The sequence below is a fragment of the Rhinolophus sinicus genome, linkage group LG01 (genome assembly GCF_036562045.2).
Source record: "Rhinolophus sinicus isolate RSC01 linkage group LG01, ASM3656204v1, whole genome shotgun sequence".
NCBI classification, from domain to species: domain Eukaryota; kingdom Metazoa; phylum Chordata; class Mammalia; order Chiroptera; family Rhinolophidae; genus Rhinolophus; species Rhinolophus sinicus.
In genome coordinates this window covers 162,451,205-162,472,022 of record NC_133751.1, presented here as the reverse complement: position 1 = coordinate 162,472,022, position 20,818 = coordinate 162,451,205, and the positions used below count along the sequence as shown (strand labels likewise).

Genomic DNA, 20,818 nt, shown 5'->3' with positions numbered 1-20,818 from the left:
GATACTATGTCATTAGAAATAATGCTTAAGAATAAATACCTAATTTCTTTCTCATAGTGTTGCCAACAATTGATCTTTCTACAATGCCTCAAAAGACCATCCATGTCCCAGCTGGCAAACCAATAGAGCTGGTGATACCGATCGCTGGTCGTCCACCTCCTGCTGCTTCCTGGTTCTTTTCTGGTTCTAAACTAAAAGAATCAGAGCGTGTCACAGTTGAAACTCATACTAAAGTCACTAAATTAACCATCCGTGAAACCACTATCAGAGATACTGGAGAATATATACTTGAATTGAAAAATGTAACTGGAACTACTTCAGAGACCATTAAAGTTATCATTCTTGGTAAGGACACGTGATAAAAACACAAGCAAGTTGTTGATATTCAGTCACCCAATTTTGATTTGAAGTGAGAATTAATTTCCTGGATTTCTTTTTCTTTCATAGACAAGCCTGGTCCACCAACTGGGCCCATCAAGATCGATGAAATCGATGCTACTTCAATTACCATTTCCTGGGAACCACCTGAATTGGATGGTGGTGCTCCATTGAGTGGTTATGTGGTAGAACAACGTGACGCCCATCGTCCAGGATGGCTACCAGTATCTGAATCAGTGACTAGAACGACATTTAGGTTTACCAGACTCACTGAAGGAAATGAGTATGTGTTCCGTGTGGCTGCAACAAACCGCTTCGGGATTGGCTCTTACTTGCAGTCTGAGGTCATAGAATGTCGCAGCAGCATCAGTAAGTCCTTAGACCCTCCCACCCCATCTCTGATTCTAAATGCTAACAAAAAGGAATTTGTTTCTAATATGCCCTAATATGAGTAAAAATGGGTCACAAAACTAATCCAAGGTCTTTCGAAGGTTTCTAAACCTCCTTTTACTGGAGGTTTTCCACATGGTTAGAATTTTTTATTTTTTTATTTTTTGAAAGAAAGGGAGCAAGAGAGAGTTTGGAAGGGATAGATGGAAGGGAGGGATGGAAAAGGGGAGGGAACAAGGGAGCAAGGGAGGGAAGGAAGAACAGACTGGCTATGTTATTAGTGAGAAAACATGCAGAATGCATGCTTAATAAATGTTTATAAAGTTAAACAAAACGAGAAAAAACAAGAAAAGTACAAAAATGAAAGTATTGGAAAAATAGTCATAAGAGTCTTATATACCATTTAAAAAGGTAAGACATACTTATACAAACGTATGAGTCATTATTTTAATTTATTCATATTGCCATATTGTGTTTTTCCTTTATCTTTCTGCAGATATTCCTGGACCTCCAGAAACATTACAGATATTTGATGTCTCCCGTGATGGCATGACACTTACTTGGTATCCACCAGAAGACGACGGTGGCTCCCAAGTGACTGGATATATTGTGGAGCGCAAAGAAGTGAGAGCAGATCGATGGGTCCGTGTAAATAAAGTCCCAGTGACAATGACACGGTACCGTTCTACTGGCCTTATTGAAGGCTTAGAATATGAACACCGTGTCACAGCCATTAATATGAGAGGGACTGGAAAACCAGGTCGTCCTTCCAAACCCATCGTTGCCATGGATCCAATTGGTAATACATTTTGTATAAGTTTATTGAGGTGTAATTCAATGTAGTAAAATTCACTCTTCTGAAATGTATAATTCTATAACTTTTGAAAAATGTGCTGTTCTATAACCACCACCACAATCAAAACATAGAATATTTCCATCAGCCCAAAAAGTTTGCTTGTATCCCTTTGTCATCAATCCCACCCCTACTCCAGTCCCTAACAGCTTTTGGCAAATAACTTTTAATATTCTTCTCATGAGTCTATTTCCCCCTCTTTAAAATTGGACTCCTAATATATGCCCTATATCACAGTTAAAATCTTAAAACAAGTTAACATTTCTGAAAGTACTTTAAAAACTGATGATAGATATAAGTAGTAGTGATCATAAATAAAGCACATTTAAAACAAAAGAAAAAGCAAGAGCTTTAAGTATTTTAACTGACAACATGAATTAAATTTTTGCAAAACAAAAAATACTCTAATGCTAACAGTCCATGTTTCTACTGGACGTGTTAGGTGGCACAGTTGATTTTCAGCTTCACTGCATCTTTAACAAGTATGTTGTTGTCTTATTCTTATTCCCAGCTCCTCCCGGAAAGCCACAAAACCCAAGAGTTACTGATACAACAAGGACATCAGTCTCCCTGGCCTGGAGTGTTCCAGAAGATGAAGGAGGATCTAAAGTCACTGGCTACTTGATTGAAATGCAAAAAGTAGATCAACATGAATGGACTAAATGTAACACTACCCCGACCAAAATTCGGGAATATACTCTAACACATCTACCTCAGGGCGCTGAATACAGATTCCGTGTCCTTGCTTGTAATGCCGGTGGACCTGGGGAGCCTGCTGAGGTACCAGGAACTGTCAAAATCACAGAAATGCTTGGTAAGACATAACGATTATTTATTTTCTGCTATAACTGCCTTAAGATTTATTTCCTTCTCCCTCCCCCCAAAAAACAAATGCTAATTGTAACACTACCTTTTTCCCCAGAATATCCTGATTATGAACTTGATGAAAGATACCAGGAAGGTATCTTTGTAAGACAAGGTGGAGTCATCAGACTTACCATTCCAATCAAAGGGAAACCGTACCCAATATGTAAATGGACCAAGGAAGGCCAAGATATTAGTAAACGTGCCATGATTGCAACCTCTGAAACACAAACTGAGCTTGTAATCAAAGAAGCAGTCAGAGATGATTCTGGCTCTTATGACCTGGCTCTGGAAAACAAATGTGGCAAGAAGGCTGTTTACATCAATGTCAAGGTGATAGGAAGTCCCAACACTCCAGAAGGGCCACTTGAATATGACGACATACAAGCTCGCTCTGTAAGGGTCAGTTGGAGACCCCCTGCCGATGATGGTGGTGCTGACATCTTAGGCTACATCCTCGAGAGACGCGAAGTGCCTAAAGCCGCCTGGTATACCATTGATTCCAGAGTCCGAGGTACATCTCTGGTGGTAAAAGGCCTCAAAGAAAATGTGGAATACCATTTCCGTGTTTCAGCAGAAAACCAGTTTGGCATAAGCAAACCCTTGAAATCTGAAGAACCAGTTATACCAAAAACACCATTGAGTAAGTACTCTTCCAACCACAGCCTTGTGAAAACTTTTTCACTACTCTTTTGTTTTAAAATGAAAGCCATCAGCTTATGAGAGTTGGGACTACTTTAACACACGTGTGTTTTCCACTTATATCCTTAGATCCTCCAGAGCCTCCAAGCAATCCTCCAGAAATACTCGATGTGACCAAGAGTTCTGTCAGCATGTCTTGGTCCCGGCCCAAGGATGATGGTGGTTCTCGAGTCACAGGCTACTACATCGAACGCAAGGAGACATCAACGGACAAGTGGGTCAGGCACAACAAGACTCAGATAACAACCACAATGTACACCGTCACAGGGCTTGTGCCTGATGCTGAATATCAGTTCCGTATCATCGCACAGAATGACGTTGGCCTCAGCGAGACCAGCCCTGCTTCTGAACCAGTCGTTTGCAAAGATCCATTTGGTAAGAGAGACTTTCTGAAAGGGTTAAAATCAAAGAGGCAAGCTACCTTGAGTCTTTTCTTCTTTTATTTCAGCAGTAAAGGTGATTCCCTTTTCAATTATTTTTAAAATATTTCAGATAAGCCAAGCCAACCTGGAGAACTTGAGATTCTTTCAATATCCAAAGATAGTGTCACTCTACAGTGGGAGAAACCTGAATGTGATGGTGGCAAAGAAATCCTTGGCTACTGGGTTGAATACAGACAATCTGAAGAGAGTGCCTGGAAGAAGAGCAATAAGGATCGCATCAAGGACAGGCAATTCACAGTAGGGGGTTTGCTAGAAGCTACTGAATATGAATTCAGGGTTTTTGCTGAGAATGAAACTGGGCTTAGCAGACCTCGAAGAACTGCTATGTCTGTAAAGACAAAACTAACATGTAAGTAGCCGTTACGTCTCTGCTTTTGATTTACTAGCTATGTAACATGTTGAGGCAAATGCTTCATCTGTACTAAGTAGATCTCCAGGAAGCTTTATTGGTGAGCAAATGTTTGGAAACAATTACTCACTTTGACATATGCGCTCACAGGGAATAGTTGATAGGAAGCCATTCCAAGCACATAACCTCAGCAGATGTTAGGTGCAATGAACTGAACACATTCCTAGAGCAATATCTTCCTCAAATGCAATGGGTTTTTTAAATAGTTCCTTATAAGATGTGAAGGGTCAACAAATCTACCCCACTTCACTGAACCTAAGTAAGGCAAAGATACTACAGATTTATAGAGAGAATTCATATTTTCCTAAAACCCCATACATCATTAATGCCTCCCAATAATAAAGAGAAAAATCACTCTGAATAATAATATGCTCACCGAATCCCTATTTTCCACATGACCCCAGAAAAATCCCTGCAAAGAATTTTTACAAATTAGTCATATAAATCATGGTATCTAATAAAGTGTTAGTCAATATGATAAATTCATTCCTGATATACAAGGATAGAGGACTATAGATTCAATCATAACAATAATGCATTAATATTATCTTCCGTATCCTTTAGCTGGAGAGGCCCCAGGAGTACGCAAAGAAATGCAGGATGTTACCACCAAATTGGGTGAAGCTGCTCAACTCTCATGCCAGATTGTTGGCAGGCCTCTTCCTGACATTAAATGGTACCGATTTGGTAAGGAGCTCATACAAAGCCGGAAGTACAAAATGTCTTCAGATGGACGCACACATACTCTGACAATAATGACAGAGGAACAAGAAGATGAAGGTGTTTATACCTGCCTAGCTACTAATGAGGTTGGAGAAGTAGAAACCAGTAGTAAACTTCTCTTGCAAGCAATACCACAGTTCCATCCTGGTTATCCACTAAAAGAGAAATATTATGGTGCTGTGGGTTCAACACTTCGACTTCATGTTATGTACATTGGTCGTCCAGTACCTGCCATCACTTGGTTCCATGGCCAGAAACTTTTGCAAAACTCAGAAAACATTGCTATTGAAAACACTGAGCACTATACTCATCTCGTCATGAAGAATGTCCAACGTAAGACTCATGCTGGGAAATACAAAATTCAACTCAGCAATGCTTTGGGATCAGTTGATGCCATCCTTGATGTGGAAATACAAGGTATTTTAGTTTCATTTTTCAAGGAAAAAAATATGATGTTGGGAAACATACTAAAAAAAACCACTACTGTTGTGTCTTCTTCCCCCAACAGATAAACCAGACAAACCTACAGGACCAATTGTGATTGAAGCTCTATTGAAGAATTCTGTGGTGATCAGCTGGAAACCACCGACAGATGATGGAGGCTCCTGGATCACCAATTATGTGGTGGAGAAATGTGAGGCCAAGGAAGGGGCTGAATGGCAATTGGTGTCTTCAGCCATCTCAGTGACAACCTGTAGAATTGTGAACCTCACAGAAAATGCTGGCTATTACTTCCGGGTTTCAGCTCAGAACACTTTCGGCATCAGTGCCCCTCTAGAGGTCTCTTCAGTTGTGATCATTAAGAGTCCGTTTGGTGAGTGCAACCTCTTGTACAACTTCTACAATCTTCACATGGCAAAATTCCATTTTTACATAAAACTTTTTCACAGTAATAAATTTTGGAAGGAAATAGCAGAGATTCGGGTAAAGCACAATTGCCTTTTAGCTTACTTAACTTTAATTGAATTTTTACATATCTAAAAGGGCAAATACCCTGTCCCTTCTTCCCTAAAAAGGCATTTTGTGTTTTAATAAGTTTCTTAGCATAAAGTAACCAATTTTATTTTCTGGAAGAACTATTCTTAGTAGAACTTTGAGTTCATAATATTTTATTTTTTTAATAAGCTTTTCATAAAGTTGCTTGTTTCAGCTTGACTCAAATCTTTGTTTGTTTGTTTGTTTGTTTGTTTGTTTGAAATAGAAAAACCAAGTGCTCCTGGAAAACCCACTATTACTGCTATCACAAAAGATTCTTGTGTTGTGGCTTGGAAGCCACCTGCCAGTGATGGAGGTGCAAAGATTAGAAATTACTACCTTGAGAAGCGTGAAAAGAAACAGAATAAATGGATTGCTGTGACAACAGAAGAAATCCGAGAAACTGTCTTTTCAGTGAAAAACCTTATTGAAGGTCTTGAATATGAGTTCCGTGTGAAATGTGAAAACCTAGGTGGGGAAAGTGAATGGAGTGAAATATCAGAACCTGTCACTCCCAAATCTGATGTGCCAATTCAGGCACCACACTTCAAAGACGAACTGAGAAATCTAAATGTCAGACACCAAAGCAATGCTACTTTGGTCTGCAAAGTGACTGGTCATCCGAAACCTGTTGTGAAATGGTACAGACAAGGCAAAGAAATCATTGCAGATGGATTAAAATACAGGATTCAAGAGTTGAAGGGTGGCTACCACCAGCTCATCATTGCAAGTGTCACGGATGATGATGCCACAGTTTACCAAGTCAGAGCTACCAACCAAGGGGGATCTGTGTCTGGTACTGCCTCCTTGGAAGTGGAAGGTAAAAACAAATCAGTAAACATAAGTTTGGTGCTAGATGACATATTATTAACTGGGGATGGGGTAGGGTGTGGGCGTGGCACCTAAACAGTGTTAAGTATTGTTAAATTATTTCCTTTTTCCTTTTATTCTACTACAGTTCCAGCTAAGATACACTTGCCTAAAACTCTTGAAGGCATGGGAGCAATGCATGCTCTCCGAGGAGAGGTGGTCAGCATCAAGATCCCTTTCAGTGGCAAACCTGATCCCGTGATCACCTGGCAGAAAGGACAAGATCTCATCGACAATAATGGCCACTACCAAGTTATTGTCACAAGATCTTTCACATCACTTGTTTTCCCCAATGGAGTAGAGAGAAAAGATGCTGGTTTCTATGTGGTCTGTGCTAAAAACAGGTTTGGAATTGATCAGAAGACAGTTGAACTAGATGTGGCTGATGTTCCCGATCCCCCCAGAGGAGTCAAAGTTACTGACGTCTCACGAGATTCTGTCAACTTAACCTGGACTGAGCCAGCTTCTGACGGTGGCAGCAAAATCACCAACTACATTGTTGAAAAATGTGCAACTACTGCAGAGAGATGGCTCCGTGTAGGACAGGCCCGAGAAACACGTTATACTGTGATCAACTTATTTGGAAAAACAAGTTACCAGTTCCGAGTAATAGCTGAAAATAAGTTTGGCCTGAGCAAGCCTTCTGAGCCTTCAGAACCAACCATAACCAAAGAAGATAAGACCAGAGCTCTGAACTATGATGAAGAGGTAGATGAAACCAGGGAAGTTTCCATGACTAAAGCTTCTCACTCTTCAACCAAGGAACTGTATGAAAAATACATGATTGCTGAAGATCTCGGGCGTGGTCAGTTTGGAATCGTCCACCGTTGTGTTGAAACATCCTCCAAGAAGACATACATGGCCAAATTTGTCAAAGTCAAAGGGACTGACCAGGTTTTGGTAAAGAAGGAAATTTCCATTCTCAACATCACTAGGCACAAAAACATTTTATACCTCCACGAATCATTTGAAAGCATGGAAGAATTAGTTATGATCTTTGAGTTCATATCAGGACTTGACATATTTGAACGCATTAACACAAGTGCTTTTGAACTTAATGAAAGAGAAATTGTCAATTATGTTCGCCAAGTCTGCGAAGCACTTGAGTTCTTACATAGTCAAAGTATTGGACACTTTGACATTAGACCCGAAAATATCATTTACCAAACAAGAAGGAGCTCCATCATTAAAATCATAGAATTTGGTCAAGCCCGTCAGCTGAAACCAGGGGACAACTTTAGGCTTCTGTTCACTGCCCCTGAATACTATGCACCTGAAGTCCACCAGCACGATGTTGTCAGCACGGCCACAGACATGTGGTCCCTTGGAACGCTGGTGTACGTGCTGTTGAGTGGTATCAATCCATTCCTGGCTGAAACTAACCAACAGATCATTGAGAACATCATGAATGCTGAATTTTCTTTTGATGAAGAAGCATTCAAAGAGATTAGCTTCGAAGCCATGGATTTTGTTGACCGGCTGTTAGTGAAAGAGAGAAAATCACGCATGACAGCATCTGAGGCACTCGAGCATCCATGGCTGAAGCAGAAGATAGAAAAAGTCAGTACTAAAGTTATCAGAACATTAAAACACCGGCGTTACTATCACACTCTGATCAAGAAAGACCTGAACATGGTTGTGTCAGCAGCCCGGGTCTCCTGTGGTGGTGCAATTCGATCTCAGAGTGGAGTGAGTGTTGCTAAAGTTAAAGTAGCATCCATTGAAATCGGCCCACTTTCTGGGCAGATAATGCATGCAGTTGGCGAAGAAGGCGGACATGTCAAATATGTCTGCAAAATTGAAAATTATGATCAGTCTACCCAAGTGACCTGGTACTTTGGTGTCAGACAGCTGGAGAACAGTGAAAAATATGAAATTACCTATGAAGATGGAGTGGCCACGATGTATGTCAAAGACATTACCAAATTCGATGACGGTACCTACAGATGCAAAGTAGTCAATGACTATGGTGAAGACAGTTCTTATGCAGAGCTATTTGTTAAAGGCGTGAGAGAAGTTTATGACTATTACTGCCGTAGAACCATGAAAAAACTGAAGCGCAGAACAGATACCATGAGACTCCTGGAAAGGCCACCAGAATTTACCCTACCTCTCTATAATAAAACAGCTTTTGTGGGTGAAAATGTCCGGTTTGGAGTAACTATAACTGTCCACCCAGAGCCTCGAGTAACATGGTATAAATCAGGTCAGAAAATCAAACCAGGCGAGGATGATAAGAAGTACACATTTGAGTCCGACAAGGGTCTTTACCAATTAACAATCAACAGTGTAACTACAGATGATGATGCTGAATATACTGTTGTGGCAAAGAACAAATACGGTGAGGACAGCTGCAAAGCCAAGTTGACTGTAACCCCACACCCTCCTCCCACAGCCACAACATTAAGACCCATGTTCAAACGGCTACTGGCAAATGCAGAATGCCAAGAGGGCCAAAGTGTCTCCTTTGAGATCAGGGTATCTGGCATCCCCCCACCAACATTAAAATGGGAGAAAGATGGTCAGCCACTGTCCCTCGGGCCTAACATTGAAATTATCCACGAAGGCTTGGATTACTATGCTTTGCATATCCGGGATACTTTGCCTGAAGACACCGGGTATTATAGGGTCACAGCCACAAACACAGCTGGATCTACCAGCTGCCAGGCTCACCTACAAGTGGAACGCTTGAGGTACGTCAAACAAGAATTCAAGAATAAAGAGGAGCGTGAACGACACGTGCGAAAGCAAATTGACAAGACATTAAGAATGGCTGAAATTCTTTCTGGAACTGAAACTGTGCCACTGACCCAGGTAGCCCAGGAGGCCCTGAGAGAAGCTGCCATCCTTTACAAACCAGCCGTAAGCACCAAGACTGTAAAGGGAGAATTCCGACTTGAGACAGAAGAAAAGAAGGAAGAGAGAAAACTCCGTATGCCATATGAAGTGCCAGAGCCACGCAAGTTCAAAAAGACCATCGTAGAAGAAGACCAGCGCATCAAGCAATTTGTGCCTATGTCTGACATGAAATGGTATAAAAAGATACGCGATCAATTTGAAATGCCTGGCAAAATTGACAGAGTTGTACAGAAAAGACCCAAGCGCATCCGCCTTTCAAGATGGGAACAGTTCTACGTGACACCTCTTCCACGCTTCACAGATCAATACAGACCTAAGTGGCGGATTCCCAAACTGACCCAAGACGATCTGGAAATGGTGAGGCCAGCTCGCCGGCGTACACCTTCTCCTGATTATACCTTCTATTACAGACCTAGAAGACGTTCTCTTGGGGACATCTCAGATGAAGAATTACTCCTTCCCATTGATGACTACTTGGCAATGAAAAGAACAGAGGAAGAGAGGCTGCGTCTTGAAGAGGAGCTTGAATTAGGTTTTTCAGCTTCACCCCCAAGCCGAAGCCCCCCACGGTTTGAGCTTTCTAGTCTGCGTTACTCTTCACCACAAGCTCATGTCAAGGTGGAGGAGAGAAGAAAAGACTTTAGATATTCAACATATCACATCCCGATGAAGGCGGAGACTAGTACAAGTTATGCAGAACTGCACGAACGGCACGCTCAGGCTTCATACAGACAGCCGAAACAACGGCAAAGAATCATGGCTGAGAAAGAGGACGAAGAGTTGCTTCGGCCAGTGAAGACCACACAGCGTCTCTCAGAATACAAAAGCGAGCTTGACCACATGGCAAAGGAAGCAAAGTCTAGAAAGAAATCAAGACGACAGAGAGAAGTGACTGAAATAACAGAAATTGAGGAAGAATATGAAATCACAAAACGTGCTCAAAGAGAGTCCTCCTCATCTGTGTCTAGACTGCTGAGACGACGGCGTTCCCTGTCTCCAACTTATATTGAATTAATGAGGCCGGTATCAGAGCTGATCCGGTCACGTCCACAACCGGCTGAGGAATATGAAGATGACACAGAAAGAAGGTCTCCCACTCCAGAGAGAACACGCCCACGTTCGCCCAGCCCTGTGTCTAGTGAAAGATCACTCTCAAGATTTGAGAGGTCGGCAAGATTTGATATCTTTTCCAGGTATGAGTCCATGAAAGCTGCTTTGAAGACTCAGAAGACATCAGAAAGGAAGTATGAAGTGTTGAGTCAGCAGCCTTTTACACTGGACCACGCCCCTCGAATCACACTGAGAATGCGCTCCCACAGGGTACCATGTGGCCATAATACACGTTTTATCTTAAACGTTCAGTCTAAGCCAACTGCTGAGGTTAAATGGTTCCACAATGGTGTAGAACTCCAAGAGAGCAATAAGATTCATTATACCAACACAAGTGGGGTCCTGACCCTGGAAATTCTGGACTGTCATATTGATGACAGTGGAACATACCGTGCAGTGTGCACCAACTACAAAGGTGAAGCTTCTGACTACGCAACCTTGGACGTAACAGGAGGGGATTACACCACCTACGCTTCCCGGCGCAGAGACGAGGAAGTCCTCCCATCTGTTTTCCCTGAGCTGATAAAAACAGAGGCATATGCGGTTTCATCGTTCAAGAAAACCTCTGAGATGGAAGCTTCTTCTTCAGTCAGGGAAGTGAAATCACAGATGACAGAGACAAGGGAAAGTCTCTCATCACATGAACACCATGCATCTGCAGAAATGAGAAGGGCTGCAGTAGAAGAAAAGTCGCTGGAAGAAAAATCCACACACAGAAAGATCAAGTCAACTTTGGCCGCAAGAATTCTAACCAAGCCAAGGTCCATAACTGTCTATGAAGGCGAGTCTGCAAGGTTTTCTTGTGACACAGATGGTGAACCAATACCAAGTGTAACCTGGCTGCGTGGAGAACAAGTGATCAGTACTTCCGCCCGCCACCAAGTGACCACCACAAAGTACAAATCGACCTTTGAGATCTCTTCCGTCCAGGCTTCCGATGAGGGCAACTACAGCGTTGTGGTAGAAAACAGTGAAGGGAGGCAAGAAGCACAGTTTACTCTGACTATTCAAAAGTCCAGGGTTACTGAAAAGGCTGTGACCTCTCCACCAAGGGTCAAATCCCCCGAGCCTCGGGTGAAATCCCCAGAAGGAGGTAAGCCTTCAAAACGAGTGAAATCCCCGGAACCAGTGACTTCTCCCCCAAAAGCTGTATCACCCACAGAGACAAAACCCACACCAGCAGAGAAAGTTCAGCAGCTCCCAGTCTCTGCCCCACCCAAGATAACTCAGTCCCTGAAAGCAGAAGCTGTTAAAGATATTGCAAAGCTGACGTGTGCAGTTGAAAGTAGTATATTATGTGCAAAAGAGGTCACCTGGTATAAAGATGGCAAAAAACTGAAAGAAAATGGGCATTTCCAGTTTCATTATTCAGCAGATGGTACCTATGAGCTCAAAATCAATAACCTCTCTGAATCTGACTGTGGGGAATACATCTGTGAGATTTCTGGTGAAGGTGGAACTTCTAAAACTAACTTCCAGTTTACAGGACAAGCCTTTAAGAGTATCCATGAGCAAGTGTCAAGCATATCAGAAACGAAGAAATCAGTTCAGAAAACTGCTGAGTCAACAGAAACCAAGAAAGTAGCTCAGAAAACTGCTGAGTCAACAGAAACCAAGAAAGTAGCTCAGAAAACTGCTGAGTCAACAGAAACCAAGAAAGTAGCTCAGAAAACTGCTGAGTCAACAGAAACCAAGAAAACTGAACCAAAAGCTCCTGAACCAATTTCCTCAAAACCAGTAATTGTTACTGGGCTACAGGATACAACTGTTTCTTCAGACAGCATTGCTAAGTTTGCAGTGAAAGCTACTGGAGAACCCCAGCCCACTGTTATCTGGACAAAAGATGGAAAGGTAACCAGTTCTTAAATGTCTTTTAATTTTATCTTCTAAAACACTAACTTCTTCCCTCATCCCCATCTCCCACATAAAGCTGAAAATTAAATCACTTTTTAAAACTCAAATCCCTTGCATTCTATAGGCTATTACACAAGGAGAGAAATATAAACTCTCTGAAGACAAAGGAGGATTCCTCCTAGAAATCCACAAGACTGATACTTCTGACAGCGGGCTTTATACTTGTACAGTAACAAATTCTGCTGGATCTGTGTCCTCCAGCTGTAAATTAACCATAAAAGGTAGGTTGGCTTTTGTTCTTACCAACATTTTTCAGAAAACGATACTAAGGAAACATTTCTGCATTTCTGAATACTCTGTCTCTCTCTCTCTCTCTCTCTCTCTCTCTCTCTCTCTCTCTCTCTCTCACACACACACACACACACACACACAAGAAACTATTAAAACAAAACTGTTTTCTGAATTCCAGAATACCATTAGTACACAAATATGGAACTACACATATTTGAAGTTAGCATATATTCTTATATTCATATAAAAAGCACTTACTAAGTGCCTAATTGTATGTTGCGTTATATAAGATTCCATAGGGACAGCCCCTGTTCCCAGGAATGTTTAAGAATAAAGTCAGGTGAATATACAAAATGTTACCTCTTCCCTAAACCTTCACTCTTGCTAAGTTAATGAAAGAGCTGTATTAGTTTTGCCAATTAAAATTAGTTTGCTTTCATCTCAATCTTCTAAAACATAATTTATTTTGTTTTTTATGAATCAAAACACACACATCTCCTAATTCCTTTGACTGCTCTTTCCAAGACATTTTTCCACTTAAGTCATAAGAATCATCTTCAATTTAGCTTAAAGAATCATTACACTGATCTCAAAACTCATGCATGACAATTTTCCAAGATTGGGACTGAGAAAGAATTAGATGTAACCCACACTGCATACAAGAGTCAACATTTTTTTCTTTGTATATTCACTTGCAGAATCTATAAGAATAAAGCGTGGGGCCTTTTTCCAATTAAGTTTGCCTTACAAAGTTTCTTTTTCTAGCTGTAAAAGACACTGAGACACAACAAGTATCTACACAAAAGACCTCCGAAATTACATTCCAAAAGAAGGCAGTTGTCCAAGAGGAAATTTCCCAAAAACCCTTAATTTCTGAAGAAATCAAGATGTCAGAGGTGAAATCTCAAGAAAAGTTAGCCCTCACAGAGGAAGCTTCAAAGGTTATGATTTCTGAAAAAGTCAAGAAATCAGAAGCAGCCTCCCTGGAAAAAGCCATTGTCCAAGAGGAAATCACTAAAACATCACAGGCATCAGAAGAAATCAGAACTCAAGCTGAAATTAAAGCATTTTCTACTCAGATGAGCGTAAGTGATGGTCAGAAAGTGACGTTAAAAGCCAACATTGCTGGGGCCACTGATGTGAAATGGGTACTGAATGGAGTAGAGCTCACTAACTCCGAGGAGTACAGATACAGTGTCTCTGGCAGCGATCAGACCCTAACCATCAAGCGGGCCAGTCGCAAAGATGAAGGGATCCTCACCTGTATTGGCAAAACCAGTCAAGGAATCATCAAGTGTCAGTACGACTTGACCCTGAGCGAAGAACTCTCAGATGCCCCAGCCTTCATCTCACAGCCCAGATCTCAAAATGTTAACGAAGGACAAACTGTACTCTTTTCTTGTGAAATCAGTGGTGAGCCCTCCCCTGAAATCGAATGGTTTAAAAACAACCTGCCCGTAAGTTTAATTATGAATTTATTAGTGAAGAAAATTTGAAATACTACATCTGTTCCTGAAGACTTCAAAAAAATACTTTTTTCTCTTCTTTTTAGATTTCTGTTTCTTCTAATATCAGCGTAAGTCGCTCCAGAAATGTATATTCTCTTGAAATCCGAAATGCTTCAGAAAGTGACAGTGGGAAATACACAATTAAGGCCAAAAACTTCCATGGCCAGTGTTCAGCTACTGCTTCCTTAACGGTCCTTCGTAAGTATATCGCCGCCATTTTCCTTATCTGCTTAAGGAGTTTATGGGTATTTTTGCCTTTGTCTTCTGAGCACAGCAAACTCACAGGAGCTTCAGGAAATTCCATGTGTAAGAGGCACCAGCCTCCTGTGTGAATTCATTCTCATGGTCAAAGTTTCTTTACAGCTCAACAGAAATGTGGATAAGTTAACTTTCAAAAGCAAAGCTACCAACTGCCCTGTTACATTTATTTCCAGAATGCACACTATATACATTATGTTCTATATGACTAATCATTTTTCTCCTAGTGATTCTAGCACCTGCATGTAATGTGATGATAGAAATATAAGGATTCGTTTCTTGGAGACATTGAGCTAGCTCTTGACAAATGTATGTATGTATGTATTTGCTTATGCTTCCACAGCAAATTGTTTGGGTTACGTTTCTTTGTGTGTTTAAGTTTTTGATTTCCGTTAAGTCAATGTCAGATGTCTCCAATTAACCAGATGTCATTGATGTTCACCGTGTATCTGCTATGCTCCACAGCTCTAGTTGAAGAACCTCCCAGAGAGGTAGTATTGAGGACAAGTGGTGACACGAGCTTGCAAGGAAGCGTCTCGTCTCAGTCAGTCCAAATGTCTGCCTCTAAGCAGGAGGCCTCCTTCAGCAGTTTCAGCAGCAGCAGTGTTAGCAGCATGACTGAAATGAAATTTGCAAGCATGTCTGCCCAAAGCATGTCCTCCATGCAAGAGTCCTTTGTAGAAATGAGTTCCAGCAGTTTTATGGGAAAATCTAGTATGACACAACTGGAAAGCTCAACTAGTAGAATGCTTAAAGCAGGCGTAAGAGGTGAGCAATAAAATTACTGGTAGAGGTAGACAAGCCTACTAGCATAATGTGTACTCTTTAGTATATACAATTCAATAGAAAGCAAATCAGTATTTCTTTCAGTGATCCTAACACGTTTTTGTTCTTGCTATTCCATAAAGGAATTCCACCTAAAATTGAAGCTCTTCCCTCTGACATCAGCATTGATGAGGGCAAAGTTTTAACAGTAGCCTGTGCTTTTACGGGTGAGCCTACCCCAGAAATAACATGGTTCTGTGGTGGAAGAAAAATCCAAAATCAAGACCAGCAAGGGAGATTCCATATCGAAAACACAGATGACCTGACAACTCTGATCATCACGGACGTACAGAAAGAAGATGGTGGACTTTATACCCTGAGCTTAGGGAATGAATTTGGATCTGACTCTGCTACTGTGAATATAAATATTCGATCTATTTAAGAGAGCCTGGGCTCTCATACTCACTCATTCTTAACCTTTTCACAAACAATTCACATGGACTAATCTTTCTGATCTGTAAATATTAAGAAAAAAAAGTAGTTTTGTATCAACCTAAATGAGTCAAAGTTCAAAAATATGCATTTCAATCTTTTCATAACTGTTGACCTAAAAATATGATACATTTTCTAGTGACATGTACATACTGTATATAGCCGGATTAACGGTTATAAAGTTTTGTACCATTTATTTTATGACCTTTTACAATGTAACTTTTGAAACTGTTGGTAGGAGAAAGTTTCTTATGGAACGAATACCCTGCTCAACACTTAATCAATCTTTGTGCCTCAACATACTGTTGATGTCTAAGTATGCCTCAATGGGTTGAGAGATTCCCCATTGAAGAGATGTCCTACCCACCTCAGAGACAACGCTGTGCACATCACCTGAGAAGTGCACCAATATCTACTGAATCAGAAATGTAAGGCATTGGTGATGTTTGCATTTACCCTCCTGTAAGCAACACTTGAACGTCTTACATTTTCTCTGATGACGTCACACTCAAAATTATCATGACTTAAATATTACCAGAGCAAAGTGTAACGGCCAACACTTTGTTCGCTCATTTTGCACTGTCTCTGACCATAGAGAGTGCCTGGGTAGCTTGGAAAAGTAACACCGCCTAGCCATCCCCTCATGTAACCAAGCTATTCAAGTGTTCCTATGTTGGAGCAGTGCCAACTCTTGGAGGTCCAGGGGTGCAGCCAATGCCTTTGTGTGGTAGCTCTAAATTTAAATTACACCTGAGAAACTGGGGCAACTAAGCAATGAGCCACAGCAAAAAAAGAACAACAACAAAAACAACAATGAAATAAAGCTGTCGTTAAGTGAAAAACAATAACCATGTTACTAAGTGCCCGAAATATCAATTTGATGTAGTTCTTTTCCTGCTGGTATAAATTCAATTGTTAGTTAAAATTGTTGGGCCTCCTTGAGATAGTAATAACAAAATAAAGCAAGCTATCTGCACCTCAAAATGTGTGGTTGGTTGTTTTCTGTGAAATTCTGGGGTTGGGGAGGTATGTGCCTTCACAAATCACAGAAATGATCATGAGATAAAGCAACTCAAGTCCAAAATACCCCATGTTCTCAAGTTTGTTAAAGCAAATGTTTAACTTACTCTGTTGAATGTATTCAACAATTTTTAAAAGCATAGATATGATTCTCATGGATAAACTTATTCCCAAAAGTTAACCAAAATCCCCCAAAATAATAGATTAACTCTTTTAAACATATCAAGAAAAATATTTTTATGGGAGCTGATTCAACTAAATCCATCAAAAATATTAATCGTCTACAATATTTTGTGCTAGACACCACAGGGAACAACACAAAAATGAGCAAGATGACATAGACCTTGTCCCTCAAAGAGTGTAGGTCTCAAAGAAGAGAAAATGACAAGTTCAAGAGAAATGATCAGTTACGTAACCGACATTGACTATTGCAGCTCCAACTGAGACAGAATAAAGGTACTCAAACTGAAGAGCATGTTTTACATGGTATAGTCCTACCATACTTTCTAAACAGCTGATCTACACTATCTAGTGTCAGAAAAATCTGTATTTATCCACTTCAATTAGATCATCGTAACTGCAATCCTATAAAGTTGATTCTTTGCCTAAAGTACCTCCTAAATGTAAGCCCAAGTTACAGATGTAAACACAGTTAATCCTAAATGTAAGTACAGGTGGCCAAAGCTGAAGCAAATGTACTGTCAAATTTTTATTCTCCAAAAGAAGCTCTTAGGTCTTCATTAATTTATTCAGCAAGCATTCTGTCTTGTCAGATTCCCTAAAAGCAGAGCCTAAGACACGGACTCTGGTAGAAGTCATGTTTGAAGCATTGCTCTCAAGAACTGGGACTGAAAGCAAAGCACAAAAGTGGTCTCAGCGGGAGCTTCAGCCTGATGCCACAGGGAGCATAAATTGTACCAGAGCTGGTTCTATTTTGGAGCAAGGGGGCTGAACTTTTGTACCCCCTTACTTGCCAGTCAGTGGATACAGGCTATGAGATGCGGGTGGGATGTGGGGGTCGGGGGTGGGGAATAACCTCCCAAGTGAGGGAGGACTTTTGGCTAGAGCAGTCTCTGCAGCCTGGGCCAGTTAAACAGCCTGTACTCAAGAAGCTGGGTTGGGTACAAATAACCTGGCGAATCTAAGTGGCACCAACACCCCCACTACACCATTCGTACCTTAAAATGAGAGTGGCAGGACTTACTAGGTGATTCCTGGGGCTGCTTCCCAGCCCTGACATGCTAATATAATAACATGGCTGAGATACAGTCCATGCTGATGAGAATTCTAAAGCTGAAAGAATTTCGCACTTCCGGTAGTTCCGTAGTTGCAGGTCCCAGGCCCTGAGATCCAAGCCGGGTCTGGGAGAGACGGGAGGGGCAAGGATCTATCCAGCAAAGGAAAGGGGCGCTAAAGGCAAGGCCTGACTTACCATGCATTAGCCAAAGCCCACATCTTCTGAAAGCAGCAAGGTGTGGCCACAGGAGCGCATGTGAGGGGAATGCTTACGGAGGATCCTGGAAGTCTGTCAGAGGCACCCCAGCTAGAACAAGAACCCCTTCCCGGGTTCAGCAGCCAGCCTCCTTCCCTTAGCTCCTCCAAGAACAGTGCTCGCCCCCCCCCCCCCCCCCCCCCCCCAGGGCTGGGGGAATTCCTGCTCCTTACACCTTCAGCAACTGTAGTGGTTTCTCAGCATCATTGCATTTCCGATTCAGACACCTTTTCTCTCCTCATGTAGCCAGGGGGCGACAGAGAGCAGCAAGTCGGGCTTCCTGATTCCAGACCTTTCCAAGCCACAAAAGCATGAGAAATCTTCACTATCATCCTGCCTCTCTTTTTGCTGAATCCTTCCTGCCTACTTTATAAACCCCACACCCTGGCTACATGAAAAGCAGAATAACGTAGGCATTACATATCCGCGCTCAAAATCCAGAGTGCCAGGCTCAAATCTAGGATCTGCTACCTTGTGTGACCTGGGGCCGGGTTAGTGCACTTCTCCATTCCTTGATGTTCTTCTCATCCATAAAATGAAAATAACAGCATCAACTTCACAGGGTCATTGTGAAGATTCAAGTTACTACATGTGAAACTTTTAGAGCAGTGCCTGGCACAGCACCCAATAAGTGCCAGCAATCATTATTATGTTAGGGACCATCATGGAAAACATTGCAGGCAGAGACTAGAAACAGAGAAGCAGCCTTTTTAGAGAGGACCCAAGTACAGGTCTCACGTGTGCTCACTAGATGTGTTAGCTTGCTAGGGCTGCTGGAACAAAGTACCACAAACTGTGGCTTTTACGCAGAAAGGTTAGAAGTGCAAAATGAAAGTGTCAGCAAAGTTGGTTCCTTCTGAGAGCTATTAGGAGAGAATCTGTCCCAGGCCTCTCTGCCTGTCTAGTAGTTGGCCACTTGCATGTTCCCAAGTCATTCTCCCTGTGTGCATGTGTGGGTCCCAATTTCCCACTTAGGAGAACACCAGCATACTGGGTTAGGGTCCATCCTAATATTAACTCATTTGAACTTTACTATCTATGTAAAGACTATCTCCAAATATCACGTCCTGAGGTACTGGGGACTCCAGCATATCTTTCGGGGGGGGGGGGACATAATTCAACCCATAACACTAGACATGATAAACAGGGGACAACACATCTTTGTTAGAAGTGTTTTGATGGAATTTCTTAAAAGATGAATTTATTATCTCTATCCAATAGTAGCTGATTATATAGATGAACCATGTAGAGGTAGGGAAGTAGGAAAATCAGAAACAGCCAGTAAAATGACAGGTTAAATTGGCAGTCTCCATGGCAACTGATTCAAAAATGATGGTTTATGATTGTGCTCCAGGAAGAGAGGACAATTTGTATTTGTTTACTCTGCTCCAAATGTAATTTTGAGAAAGTCAGGCAGAGAAAGTCCAGTTTCTTTGTAATGGGAGAAAATAATGTCTATTAGACAAATAGAAGGACTTTTGAAGATTGTCCCACCAATTTTTATTCTAAGGTTATAAAAAGTGAAGCCTTAGTTTATGCCTTTTCGTATGCCTAGGTAAATATTTCCCAAACTCTTCCCTCAGGATGTTGGTAGATGTGAAAAAGTGTCCCACAGCCACTTAGGAATTGGGTAACTGTACTTCTTTATGCAGTACTTCTTAGAGCCTTTGATGAGCTGGTATGTGTGGTGATTCTCCAATTAGAGACACAGTGACACAGTGCTCCCTGCACTTATTTGATGATGGAACTGTTTGCGCTGCACATGATGCAGGCTTAGACAGGGGACAGTAGGTGGAAACATGGAAGGTGAGGAGATTTAGCTCTTAATAGAAGGAGGAACTGGATATCACCTGAGAAATGAAGTTAAGTGCTTATGATTAAAAAAAAATTCCAAGGTGTTTAAGAGCACATGGCTGGAGCATCTGATCCAGTGAGAGAAATGGAGAACTGTCAGGTGAGAGGAAGTTAAATGTAAAAGCTGTGACCTGGAGTGTGGGGTAAGGATGAGAGGGGCAGGCTCTCCGGGTAGAGGACCTTTGCACCTGCAGTCGTCTGAGGACAAGGGAGAGCACAACACAATGAGAAATGTAGAAAAAAGGTTAGTAAGGTTGATACAAGAACCTCTGCAGGGCTGGGCTTCAGAGGCAGGGCAGCGTGGCCAAAGGCCTCAGATATCATATTAAGGAGTTTGGGATTCTACCAAAGAGGTAAGGGGAACCATGAGAGAGATTTAATCAAACTAGTTACTCGATCAAATTTTAGTTTTACAGTCTTTAGCTCTTCTGAGAAAGCTACCACGTTTGTCATTCCACATCAAAGAGCTTGTTTCCTCCTGGGAGGCTGCACTCACAGGAAGACCTTTACCTACCACCAAATTTTTAGCCCACAGTGGCCCTGTAATTATAGTTCAGGAGCTTTATAACCAGCCTTGGAAAAGTCTTTCTTAAGCTTGTCTGGAGACTTCAGGATACATGTAATAAAGTCAGGCTGGTAGACTCTCCGGGCACAGGAAGGGGTGTTGGAGAGGGGTGACTGTGGAGGTGGGAGGGCGCTCTACTGCCA

At 41.7% G+C, this 20,818-nt stretch overlaps 1 protein-coding gene across 1 annotated transcript in view; it reads left to right on the top strand.

The window, feature by feature from the left end:
• Nucleotides 1-16,728, top strand: part of TTN (titin) — a 270,598-nt gene extending 253,870 nt beyond the window's left edge. The window contains exons 296-311 of the mRNA XM_074338692.1: nt 58-345; nt 448-747; nt 1,265-1,567; nt 2,133-2,435; nt 2,544-3,128; nt 3,257-3,562; nt 3,680-3,979; nt 4,604-5,179; nt 5,271-5,576; nt 5,964-6,557; nt 6,696-12,427; nt 12,555-12,711; nt 13,487-14,178; nt 14,274-14,427; nt 14,953-15,255; nt 15,396-16,728. Of these exons, the coding sequence (XP_074194793.1) occupies nt 58-345; nt 448-747; nt 1,265-1,567; nt 2,133-2,435; nt 2,544-3,128; nt 3,257-3,562; nt 3,680-3,979; nt 4,604-5,179; nt 5,271-5,576; nt 5,964-6,557; nt 6,696-12,427; nt 12,555-12,711; nt 13,487-14,178; nt 14,274-14,427; nt 14,953-15,255; nt 15,396-15,694 (11,198 nt within the window). The 3' untranslated portion in view covers nt 15,695-16,728. The remainder of the gene's footprint in view (nt 1-57; nt 346-447; nt 748-1,264; nt 1,568-2,132; nt 2,436-2,543; nt 3,129-3,256; nt 3,563-3,679; nt 3,980-4,603; nt 5,180-5,270; nt 5,577-5,963; nt 6,558-6,695; nt 12,428-12,554; nt 12,712-13,486; nt 14,179-14,273; nt 14,428-14,952; nt 15,256-15,395) is intronic.
• The last annotated feature ends 4,090 nt before the right edge of the window (nt 16,729-20,818 follow it).